This window comes from Pezoporus wallicus, unplaced genomic scaffold, assembly GCF_028554395.1.
Source record: "Pezoporus wallicus isolate ANWC-B61680 ecotype Strahan unplaced genomic scaffold, APGP_CSIRO_Pwel_v1 scaffold_7736, whole genome shotgun sequence".
In the NCBI taxonomy this organism is placed as follows: Eukaryota; Metazoa; Chordata; class Aves; order Psittaciformes; family Psittacidae; genus Pezoporus; species Pezoporus wallicus.
Genome location: NW_026636574.1, coordinates 1,986,892 through 1,998,319, shown reverse-complemented (window position 1 = coordinate 1,998,319; position 11,428 = coordinate 1,986,892). Strand labels below are relative to the sequence as shown.

The following is an 11,428-nucleotide window of genomic DNA, read 5'->3' as shown; positions in this document are numbered from 1 at the left end:
GAAAAGGTTACACTGGATCTATTCCCCAGCCCTGGTCTCTGCTGGACCTCCTGGAACAGTCTTTGGCACAGTCACTGTGGTATTTATAAACCAGTTCTGTTGTGTTTTCCACTTCCCCATCCTCAGTTACAAAGATCATGTAAAGAAACAGCTTTTTCCCTCCAATATTTCACAGAACTCCAGACTGGTTTGGGTTGGGAGGGACCTTAAAGCTCATCCAGCCCCAACCCTGTGCCCTGGGCAGGGACACCTTTTACTAGAGCAGCTTGCTCCAAGCCCCTGTGTCCAACCTGGCCTTGAATATTTGTTGAACCATCCTGGCAAGCACATGGGTTCTCTCTGGGTCGTAAAGAGCTGCTGGGAGACACAGGGTGGGGAGACCTCATGGCTCTTTCTCCAGCAGCACATCAGGGGAGTTCTGCATGTGCTGGGGTGAAGCTTTCCACCATTTCGTGCTGTGCTGCACCACGGCTGCATGCTGGAATGCGAGAGCTGTGAGCAGACAGCAAGACTCCACATGCCCAGGACATTGTCTTGCCTCATTGCATAATGTTGTTTTGCCTTATGGGAACTTAGTGATCTGTTCCCAGGAGAGAAAATGGTTCCTCTTTGTTTTGATGACTCCAGCCTTTTCCAGCTAGGAACAAAGGACTGCAAGAGACCTGGGTTACAAAGCTTAGCTGGTGTTATCGCAGGTATCACGATACAATCGTGTTGATAAAAGTACTGATGTTAATTTGGCACCAAAATAAAAGCAAATCCTATAGCTCCTGGTATGAAAATTCCTCTGCATTGTCCCAAAGTGCGCGCTCTGTACACTGTGTGAAAGAGCTGCTGTCGCACAGCCAGGAGATTGCCGCTTCATGAAGTACAGTTTGTCAGCCAAAGGCTTTCTTCATCTGACTTAAAAAAGATGCAGGTAGAGGTAAATATAAGCAGAAAGAATAAAAAGTGAAGGGGTTGGTGCTGTTTGGCTGCTGGGTTAGGATCAATGCTTTATATATTATGTCAGAGCGAACACTTTGGATGGTTAGTTGCAAACAGCTTACATGCCTCATTACATGTCCTGCCTAATGAGCTATCCCTAGATTCTCACCTAGACAGCTCAGAAGCTGCAGAGTTTCCCAGCTGAGAGCATGGAAAAGGAGAGCTTGTTTCCTGCCGGTTCACTACCACAACATGCTGCCACACGCTGCAGCGCCGGCTGTAGAGACTCAAGAAAAACACAAACCCTGCGTTGGGCTGGAACACTCACTGGTTTGGCATCCGCGTTCCCACTCGGGGAAGGCACGGAGCCTGTAATAAAGGTGCAGGCGGGCACAGCTGCGGGAGGACCAGCCTCAGTGAAACTGGAGGCAAAGGAGATCCTAAACCCACGCTGGAGCAGCCCTCGCCTCTCATTTTGCTCCATTATGTTCCATACCACAGCCATGACCTGCCCTAAGACCCCACTCATGGGCTGGGCAGTCAAGGGTCCTTATAGAGGCTCTAGAAACAGCAAAGCTCTGCCCCAGCTGGTCCCAACTCTCTGCCTCAGACAGCCCAGGTGTGTGGGTGCGTGTGCCGCATCACCCGTGTCTGCTTCCTCAAGCGTCAGCCCACAAGGAAAGCAGACCTGTGGCATCCTTAAATTTACCCATCACCACGCAGGATGGGCATGTGGACAGGAGGAATGTGGGGAGGATGAAGGCAGCCTTTGAGAGATCAAAGATCCCTCATAGTTTGGCTGGGAGTTCAGCTCTCTGTCTGTGTCTCTTTCCAGCTGCTCGCTATTTGGCCATATATTGTGTTTTTATACAGTGGGAATAACTATGGGGGATAAGGTATTCATCATCATGGAATGGTTTGGGTTGAAGGGACCTTAAAGCTCCTCCAGCTCCAGCCCCTGCCACAGGCAGGGACCCCTTCCACTGGAGCAGCTTGCTCCAAACCCCTGTGTCCAACCTGGCCTTGAACACTGCCAGGGATGGGGCAGCCACAGCTTCTCTGGGCACCCTGTGCCAGCGCCTCAGCACCCTCCCAGGGAAGAGCTTCTGCCTAAGAGCTCATCTCAGTCTCCCCTCAGGCAGGTTAAAGCCATTCCCCTTGGCCTGTCCCTGCAGGCCCTTGTCCCAAGCCCCTCTCCAGGTTTCCTGGAGCCCCTTTAGGATTTTTCTCTGTATGTGAAGACTTTCAAACGTTCACCCAGGGCTGCTCCCGGGATACGTCAACCTTCCCAAAGCCGGGATTCAGCACATGAATGGAAAGAGACGGGAAATCCCCCGTTTTCTTCCCGTTCACTGAACCCCATCACTAACTCCCGCAGGCTCCCTCGCTCCTGACTCACGGCTCCGGTTTCCCACCCACGAGAAGAACCGAACCGGGGGTGGGGGGGGTGTGGCCTCCGGGCAGGGGGCGTGGCCTGACGGGGCGGGGCGGCGGCTGCGCCGGGCGCACCTGGGCAGGTGCGGGCGGGGCTCAGGCCGCGGGTGTCGCCGCGCTCCGCTGCCCTCGCCCCCTCCGAGAGCCCCCGCGGGCCCGGAGCCGCCGCCGCCCGCCCGCAGGGAGGGGTAAGTGTGCGGGGCGGGGGGCGCGGGACCCCGAGCCCAGCCCCACCCCACCCAACCCCGCCGAGCGCCCTTCGCGAAGCCGCGTCCCGAGCGGGGCTCCGGGCCGCGGGGTTTGGTTGGGACGCGGAAAGCCGCGGGGCGGAGGGGGCCCGGCGGAGCGCAGGACGCGCTGGTGGCCGTGGGAGGGTGGCGGGACGGGGCCGGTGGGAGATGCGGGGTCGGGCTTGAGCGGGGGGGCCGCGGGAGGGGGGCAGCGGGAGGGCAGAGCCCGGTGTCTGTGGGGCTGCGCGCTCCCTGCGGCTGTATTCGCCTCAGGCTACGTCTATCGGGTTGGTGTAAATGAGGCCCAAAGTTAGGGCGAGGGTGACTTGTCCCGTCCCATCCCATCCCCTCCGCCTCTTGTCGGACCGGAGCCGTTACCATCCTGGGAACCCAATTTATCGGTAACGGCTCATGCCCCTTCCGAGGCACCAAGGTTATCGGGCCGTGGAGGGGTTGAGGTTATTCCACTGGGCATATGGTAAGGGCTTGTAGTGCCCAGAGGGTGTTGCTGGCCCCGAGCAGGGCAGGGAGTGCGGGTGGCTGCAGGAAAAGTGATGTACGGGTCTCTGAAACGTGGAGCTGCGGGTTCCTAGTGCAGGGAAGTGATTAGGTGTTGGATACTCAGCTGAAAATTCAGTGTTTCTGTGTGCGAATACTAATATTAAAGGGTTGAGCTGCTTGCTGCTTGTCTTTGAAAATACAATACAAATCCCTGAAATACAGGATAATGCAGACAAAGGTAATGAGCAGAGGCCTGCGGTGTAGCTGCAGTGGTCCTGGAGAAGACCCCTGCCTTCTTTAGAGGCTTCATGACAAGGGTGGAGCGGAAGCACACTTGGGTGTGCAGGTGGAGAGTGAAAGCTTCTGTGCAGTGAGGCTGAGATCGGCGTCAGGTCACACCATCCTCTGTGATGTTACACTGGTTGGCTCCGTGCTGGACCCCCAGAACGCTCACAGTCATCCAGGATTGTCCCTGACCTTGGTCTCTCATCTGCGGCCCTCAGGGAAGTGGCTGCAGGATGTCTGCTCATTCTTGAGCTTGTTTGAGTTGTTCTTGTTGGGGTGAATGTCTCCTCTACAAGGAAAAACGTCTGACTTAATAATAATTGTGGTACAGAGAATAATTACATCACTGACCAGAGATGCATTAGCACCACAGGGATGTGCTAATTACCCCCCCCCCGCACCAGCAAATTTGAGTGGGAATAAAGCAAACTGGAGGATCCCTGGGTATGTGCACTGAGGAGTCCTGAGTGCTGCCTTTGGTAATTCCCATTAATAGTGTGAGATATTCCCCGAGCTCACCCTTGGCTCCAGGAGCCTCTGGCATTGGTGGACCTGCCAGATCGAAGTTGAAGGCTGTAAGAGGCTGACTCACTGTCTGAGCCCAGCAATGGGATTCAAGTTGGTTTGGTCTCGGTTATCGTGTCAACAAGTCGTTAGTGATAAAAGGTCATAAAGCATTGTAATGTGGTGTATTGACAGACGCTGTCTGTGAGCAGAGGGACAATTCCGACCTCATTCGGCAATGCCATTACACCTCCATGGGACTGAATGTATTTTGTTTGAGAGGCACGAGTTTTATTTCCTGATGTGTGGGTTTGAATTCACTCCTGGTCTTGCAAATGGGTATGTACATGGTGTATGTTATTAGAAGCAGAGGGAACTGCTTGTAAAGTTAAGAGGTGATGGAAACAAGCTTTAGTTTCCTTGTTACAATGAGAAGTAATTCTTCTTTTTGCAGTCGATATCTGGATTTGGTCTCAATTCTAAGTCCAGGATTAACCTGGACTTTGTGTCTTTGCAAACACGCTACTGCAAGTTTAATTCTGATAGTGTTTTCCACCTGGGGAACTAAGACAGGAGAGTTTCAGAAGCACAGGAATAACTTTGATGACTGCTTTCTGATCCTTTGCAGCTCCTGGGGAGCAATCTGCTGACATGCCCAGGTCCTTGATGAAGCACATGTTCAAACTCTTACTTAGAGATGATTTGCAGTTGAATCTGAATGTCTTCTTTACTTAACAGAGAAAATAAGCTGTGTTCAGATGAATTTTCTGTGAACACTTGTGTCTGAATGGGATCTGCAGGTATTTCAACAAATAAAACCTGTTCCTAGACTAGTTCTTGGATAGGATGTTTTTCATCTTCTCTTATCTCTGCTACTAGACACATTTTGCAACTCCTGCAGCAGTATTCAGGGCTTATGGCAAAGGTTTTGCCTATCCTGTAACTGCTTTATTCATGTAATTTCTCACATCTGCTTCAAGATTTACAAATGAATATGGGAAATACACCTTCAAAGCACACTTGTAGTGTAAAACCCCCCTCCCAAAACCTAAAGATACCAAATGCTGCCTGTTCTTGCAGAGGAATAATTGTTACTTCTGTTTGTTTGCCTTTGTCTCTGTTCTGCACAGGAAAAATACTGTTGGTTGGCAGCAAATGTATTAGCAACACTAGGATACTTGAACAACAGCTTTGATAAGTTAATTAAAGCATTGCTCTTAGGAAAAAACCCTAAACATTAAGTCAACATCACTTGATTCCTAGCAGGAGTGTGGGCAGACTTGCAGTTCATGTCCTTCTGGATAAACATCCTGGTTACTGTAGGTCAGTGATGTTTGTGCATGGTTTCAACTGCGTTCAGGGTACTCATGAAAAAGTCATTCTGTGATGAAACAGACCCCTTCCCTTCAGCCTGATGCTTCCAGCTTCACCTCAACTGGGGCAAAAGCCTCTGGTTTGGCACAAGTTCTTTTTTCTCCTCCTCAGTGCAAGTCTGACCCGACTGAAGAAGCACTAAATCAGGCCCTTTTGCTAAGGCATACGTGGAGGCTTTTGAAACTCTCCTGCCTGTTCTTGCTGTGGCTTGTTTGTGGCTTTATCTCCTGCACTGCGTTTACGGCTCAGGTTTGATTGGGGCTCGCCCTCTGTGTGCTCAGTTCACACACAACGCTCTCTGCTTCCCGGAGTATTTAACAGTGAGTTGTTCTTGTAACAGTTATGGTCCCTGTTTAGTGATGTGTTTGTAACTCCTCCTGGCAGGAAGGTCATCTAACTGAACCCAAATTAGCGTTTTCAAGGTGCAGGAAGACAACAGACAGCAGCAGGGTCCTCTTTCATGGAATTAACTGTATTTAAAGCATCTAAGTCTCAGTTAACCCTTAGCAGCTGCTCTGCCTTTTGTAGACAATGGCATTACACCCACGAAGAGTCCGCTTGAAGCCATGGCTGGTGGCCCAGGTAGATAGCGGGATGTATCCCGGCCTCATCTGGCTAAACCGAGAGGCGAAGCGGTTTCAGATCCCCTGGAAGCACGCAACTCGGCACAGCCCGCAGCACGAGGAGGAGAACACCATCTTCAAGGTGAGGGAGGGGAGAGCTCAGACACACCACGGCTCCTAACCAAAGACAAAGGGTTGAATTGTTGGCCCAGAAGCTGGGCAGCTATTTCAGTACCTGTTTCCAGGGACATTTTGTCCTGTTTCTTTGACCTCAGAAAAGCCACTTTGTGCACCTGGATGCCAGGCTTGGCACTGAAAGGCTGTGGAGTTCTTTAACCCTTTCTGACCACCTAAGGCCAGATGATGTCTGATTCCTTGGGCTCTGGGAGATGACTGCTGTTTACTCTATTTGCTCGGTTTAGGATGTGGTAGCTGGCCTGTTCTATGCAGCAAACCATTAAATACTGTTACTGTTAAATAAATTTGAAGAGGTCCACCGCAAACTTCCATTGCTGCTGTCCTTAATATTCTTATCCCAAGGGATTCATTATAACTCCTACACTTCTTTGAGGAACTTCTGACCTCTGCCTCTGAGGGATCTTGGCCTGATAGTGTGATCTGGGGCTGAGGGAGGGAGAGGACCAGTTGGATGGCTGTGGCTGCTCTTCTACTCTGTTCCAACCGAGCCCATTCCGCGGTGTGCAGGTTATGGCTCACTGTCAAAAATTGCTTGTGGTGCTGAACCTGAGAGACCTAGAAAAGCTCAGTGCCCAATGCTGTAACACTTATGCGTAATGTGTATGAAGATGCATGCATGGGGTTTGGAAATTTGGGTTTACATCTTGTTTTCTCCTCCTCCTTCTAATGGGAAAAACTATTAAAAGTGGGATTTTCCATTGCTGTTATCAAAAGAGGTATAGTTCAGACTTCTGCAAAGAGAAGGATTTTACAGCGAATTTGTTTGGAAGTTTGATTTCTGATAAAAGCTGCTCTGTTGAGAAGGCTGGACTGAACACGGTGTACTTTGTCCCCAGGCATGGGCTGTGGAAACAGGAAAGTACCAGGAAGGAGTCGATGAGCCTGACCCTGCAAAGTGGAAAGCCCAGCTCCGATGTGCTCTTAACAAAAGCCGGGAATTCAATTTGATGTACGATGGCACCAAGGAGGTGCCCATGAATCCTATTAAAATTTATGAAGTGTGCGATATCCCGCAATCCCAGGGATCAATCATTAATCCAGGTGAGGGCCTTGCTGACACAGGGCTGGTTACCGAGAGGCGCTTGTCCAATGTGAGTTCTGTTCCCTCAGCGTTAACTCTCAAGCTGCCTTTGTGTGCAAACCTGGCTGTGCTTAAGCTAAGAGGACACCGAATCATTGTATACCTGTATTAAAATGAATAAAGCTGTACCTGGTCAGCTGAACAGTCACATTGATGATAGTTTATCCTTAGCTTTCTGAGTTATGTGTTAAACTGAAAATAGCATGTGGTATGGATCCGATTTTCCCTTTTCTATTTGGAAAATACACAAATAAATGTCCAATATAGTGCAGAGCCAATATGAAGATCACATTATTATTTCAAGGAGTGCATCACAGTGTTTCACACCCATCAACTACCCACAAGAATGTGCTTGTTTGTAGGCTCCACTGGCTCAGCTCCGTGGGATGAAAAGGATAATGATCTTGATGATGAAGAGGAGGAGGAATTGAATCAATCTCAGCATGTCCCTATTCAAGAGACATTTCCATTTCTTAATATCAATGGTTGGTGGCATAGACTAATGTATCAGTGAAGGAATTTGCTTGTAAAGTGGTTTATTGAGGAATCACTTCCTTTTTGTAGATTCTCCAATGGCTCCAGCCAGTGCAGAAAACTGCAGCCCCGAAGCTGTGTGGCCAAAGAATGAACCTCTAGACATGGAAATGCCCCCAACAGCACTGCAGCATGACTTCTTCAGCAGCCCTGAGCTCTGGATCAGCTCTCTACCAAGTATGTATATGGATTTCTACAGCTTCTGTCCTTGTTTTGACTTTTTCACTGTGGCTGTTTGCCCCTTAGCATGGGCAGCCGTATATAGTTTAAACATCCCTGTGTAGTGTGGGTTGTGTGGTGTGTGCCTGCTGCTGATGCAGTACATGTAAAGGTCCGGGAAAAGCCATACTGACAGGTTCTCTCTCAGTGACAGACCTAGAAATCAAGTTTGAGTATCGAGGGAAGGAGACCGGGCCGACGACGACTGTAAGCAACCCGCAGGGATGCAGACTTTTCTATGGAGAGCTGGGTCCTATGCCAGACCAGGAAGAGCTCTTTGGGCCCATTAGTTTGGAGCAAGTGAAGTTTCCAGGAACAGAGCAAATCACCAATGAAAGGCAGAAGATCTTCACAAGTCGGTTGCTGGATGTTATGGACAGGGGACTGATCCTGGAGGTCAGTGGCCATGCCATCTACGCTGTGCGGCTCTGCCAGTGCAAGGTGTACTGGTCTGGTCCCTGCGCGCCTTCTTCCACCACACCAAATTTGATTGAGAGGCAAAAGAAGGTCAAACTCTTCTGTCTGGAAACGTTCCTAAGCGGTAGGTAACTTCTGCTTGTGGAAAAGAGCTTCCGATGCTGGTCTGAGCACTTGGTGGCACTATTGGAAAGGGTGGGTGCACTAGTTAGTTTGCTTGTGCTTGGAGCATGGGTAGGAGCCACCACCTCCCTGGTTCCAGAGGACATGAAGCAGGTGTGCATTGGAAGAAAGTCAAAGTACACTCGTGTAATGCTCTGAAAAACCCTGGAGGGCCTTGCTGTAAAAGAAAGCTCTTCTGGTGCAAGAAATACACTATAATTGTGTATGTGTAAGAGGTGGCTCAGCGTGTGGGTAAGACCTGGGAATGTTTCTAACCAGATGAGAACAACCTTGCAGCATTGTGCTTTCCTTGCTAGAGCTGATTGCCCATCAGAAGGGACAAATTGAGAAGCAGCCACCATATGAGATCTACTTCTGTTTTGGAGAAGAATGGCCTGATGGAAAGCCCAGGGAGAGGAAGCTGATTGTGGTTCAGGTAAGAGCTGAGGCTCTGAGGTGACATGCACGTTGCTGGGGACCGGTGCGTTGGCTCTGGATGGAAGCCTGCAGACATTGTTCTTCCCTGTTTGGGTTATTGACACCAGGAAACAGCAATAGGGCTGATGGGTTTTGTGACAGCAAATACAAATGTTACCCAACAGCATCAGTCTGTGCCTGTCCTTAGGTTAGCGTGGAAACCATCCCCTGCACCCAGGGCAAACCAGCAGGACTACAGTGTGTGCCCCAACCGCCTCTTTCACGCAGGTCATTCCCGTGGTGGCCCGGATGATCTATGAGATGTTTTCGGGTGACTTCACGCGCTCCTTTGACAGTGGCAGCGTGCGCCTGCAGATCTCCACCCCCGACATCAAGGACAACATCGTGGCCCATCTGAAGCAGCTCTACCGCCTGCTGCAGAACCACCAGGAGGGGTGGCCCATGCAGGCGCCCGCCATGCACATGGCGCAGCCGCTGCCGGCGCAGTGACAGGCGCGTGGCTCGGCCCCGGGCTTGCTTTATGTTGTACATACAGAAAAAGTTATTTCTTACCGAGTGCCTTGCCTAAATCTGAATAAAATCAATGTAAATCTGGGCTTCTGATTCGGTGTCAGTGGTCTGTGGTACCTTTGGGAGCATTCAAAAGCAAGGGGATTACAGGGATACCGTAAGCTCCTTCACTCTTCCCAGCTCTTTGCTAAAGAAACTCATGTACAAATCGCATTTTCAATGCTGTAGTATTTTTTTAATCGACCACTGGTATTTTGTATATAAATACGTGATCATTCTTTCTTTCTTCTCTGATCTGCTCTATTAGACCTGCCTGGAGCATATCACTTTATTTAATTTCATTTCTCTCTTTTAAAGTGCTTCTTAGCTGCAAGCTGTACAGATTTATAGTTAAATAAACCAGCTCTACGTGCTTTGAGAAGCCTCCTCCTCCTCCATCCACCTCTGGAAGCAGGGGCATGGCTCTGTGCTGTGCTTCTTACACACACACACGCATACACATTGCTTCCCTCAGCTCTGGCTGCATGTGACGGCAGCGGCCTGCTCCCAAACGCCTCCTTCCTTGTCGGTGACGCCGGCGAAGCCAAGACCGGGGCGGAGCGGCCCCATCGAGTGTGGCCGGGCCTGCGCCGGAGCGGAGCGGCCTGGCCGGGCGGGCCCCAAGCGCTCCGCCCCGGGCTCCCTCCTCCGCCGGTGCCGCGGCCGCCCCGGAAGCGCTCCGCCCGGCGGTCGCTTCCCGTGCGCGTCCAGCGGCCATGGGCGCGGAGGTTCCGGCGGGCAGCGCGCTGTTGGTCCCGCAGCTCGTGGCAGCCGCTCGGGAGGAGCTGGGGGCCGGGGCCCGGCGGCGGTTACCGGCGGTCCGGGCCCTGCAGCTCGCCGGGGAGGTGCTGGCGGTGGCGGCGGGGTTGAAGCCGGCGCTGCTGTACGACTGCGGCGCGGCGGGCCCCGGCGAGCTGCGGCGGTACTTGGAGCGGCTGAGGGAGGCCGGGCTGGCCCCGCTCCGCCTCCATGTGCTCAGCGTTGAGGGCTCGGCGCTGCTGCTGCAGCCCGGGCTCGCCCGGCGGAGGTTGGCGGCCGTGCTGGGCGCACGCCCCGCGCCCTTCGTGGATGTCTCGGCAGGGCGGCAGCGCCCGGAGCTCTGCGGGCCAGCGCAGGCTGAGGCCATCAGGGGCCATCTTGAGACCCTCTTGGCCCACTTAAGCGCTGCTGAGGCCGCCAGCGCCGGCCCCGTGTCCTCCAGCGAGGTTGTCCCCGCAGGCTGGAACCTCTGCACCATCGTTGGGGTGCTGCTGGGCTACCCCGCAGCGTACACCTTCTGCGTGGAGGAGAGCACTGAGAACTGCCTGGCGCTCACGCCGCTGAGGGTGTTCACAGCCCAGGCCTCCTGCCCCAGGATAAAGGACAGCCTCGGGGTGCAGATCTACTCCTTCAGCATCCCAGAGAGCCTGTGCGGGGAGCTGGAGGAGGCGCTGGGGGCCTGGTGCGAGGAGCTGAAGGAGGCATTCAGTGCGCAGAGTGACTTTGTAGGTCTGTGCATCTCGAGCGAGGTGGTGTCTCTGCCAGCGGTTGCCTTGTAAAACACGAGCAAGCTCAAGACTTCTTGGCCTTTCTCGCTTGCATCACGGACTCGGGATTCCCCGTGTGTGGCCCACAGGAGGCCATTGAGCACCAAAGGGTGAAGTGTGATGCACTTGGGCCCCCGACCTCATAGGCTGGTTGAAATCAAATGCATAGCATTGCAGAAAAACAGCGTGGATGTACACATGTTTTTTAAGCATCCATCCTGACTGCAGAGACTGCCCCGTGCAGTCAGGTTTTAGTTATTTGCTGCCAACGGCTGAGGATTAATAAACGCAATTGGAACACCATGTTATCTTGAGTTCCTGAAGCTTATTGTAGGCTCCAGATTGTATCGAATGAGGGGCAAATGCTGCAGTAGAACTTGCACCGTGCAGCTCCAAAAGGGGCTTAAACCCCTTGTCTTGGTTGGATTAATGTGCTAGCAGTGAAGGGGAAGCAGATGTGGGGATGTTTGGCTACAGGATGGTATC

General features: G+C 52.1%; 2 protein-coding genes across 2 annotated transcripts; both read left to right on the top strand.

The window, feature by feature from the left end:
• The first annotated feature begins 5,088 nt into the window (after positions 1-5,088).
• On the top strand, positions 5,089-9,468 carry IRF6 (interferon regulatory factor 6). The gene is made up of 8 exons (XM_057400741.1): positions 5,089-5,204; positions 5,784-5,960; positions 6,853-7,057; positions 7,460-7,582; positions 7,662-7,808; positions 7,999-8,391; positions 8,747-8,865; positions 9,135-9,468. The coding sequence occupies exons 2-8, from the start codon at positions 5,787-5,789 to the stop codon at positions 9,354-9,356; spliced, it is 1,383 nt and encodes a 460-aa protein (XP_057256724.1). The 5' UTR covers positions 5,089-5,204; positions 5,784-5,786; the 3' UTR covers positions 9,357-9,468.
• A 664-nt stretch (positions 9,469-10,132) lies between these two features.
• Positions 10,133-11,013, top strand: CUNH1orf74 (chromosome unknown C1orf74 homolog). The gene has a single exon (XM_057400586.1). It carries the CDS (start codon positions 10,133-10,135, stop codon positions 10,952-10,954), a length of 822 nt encoding a protein of 273 aa, XP_057256569.1. The 3' UTR covers positions 10,955-11,013.
• The last annotated feature ends 415 nt before the right edge of the window (positions 11,014-11,428 follow it).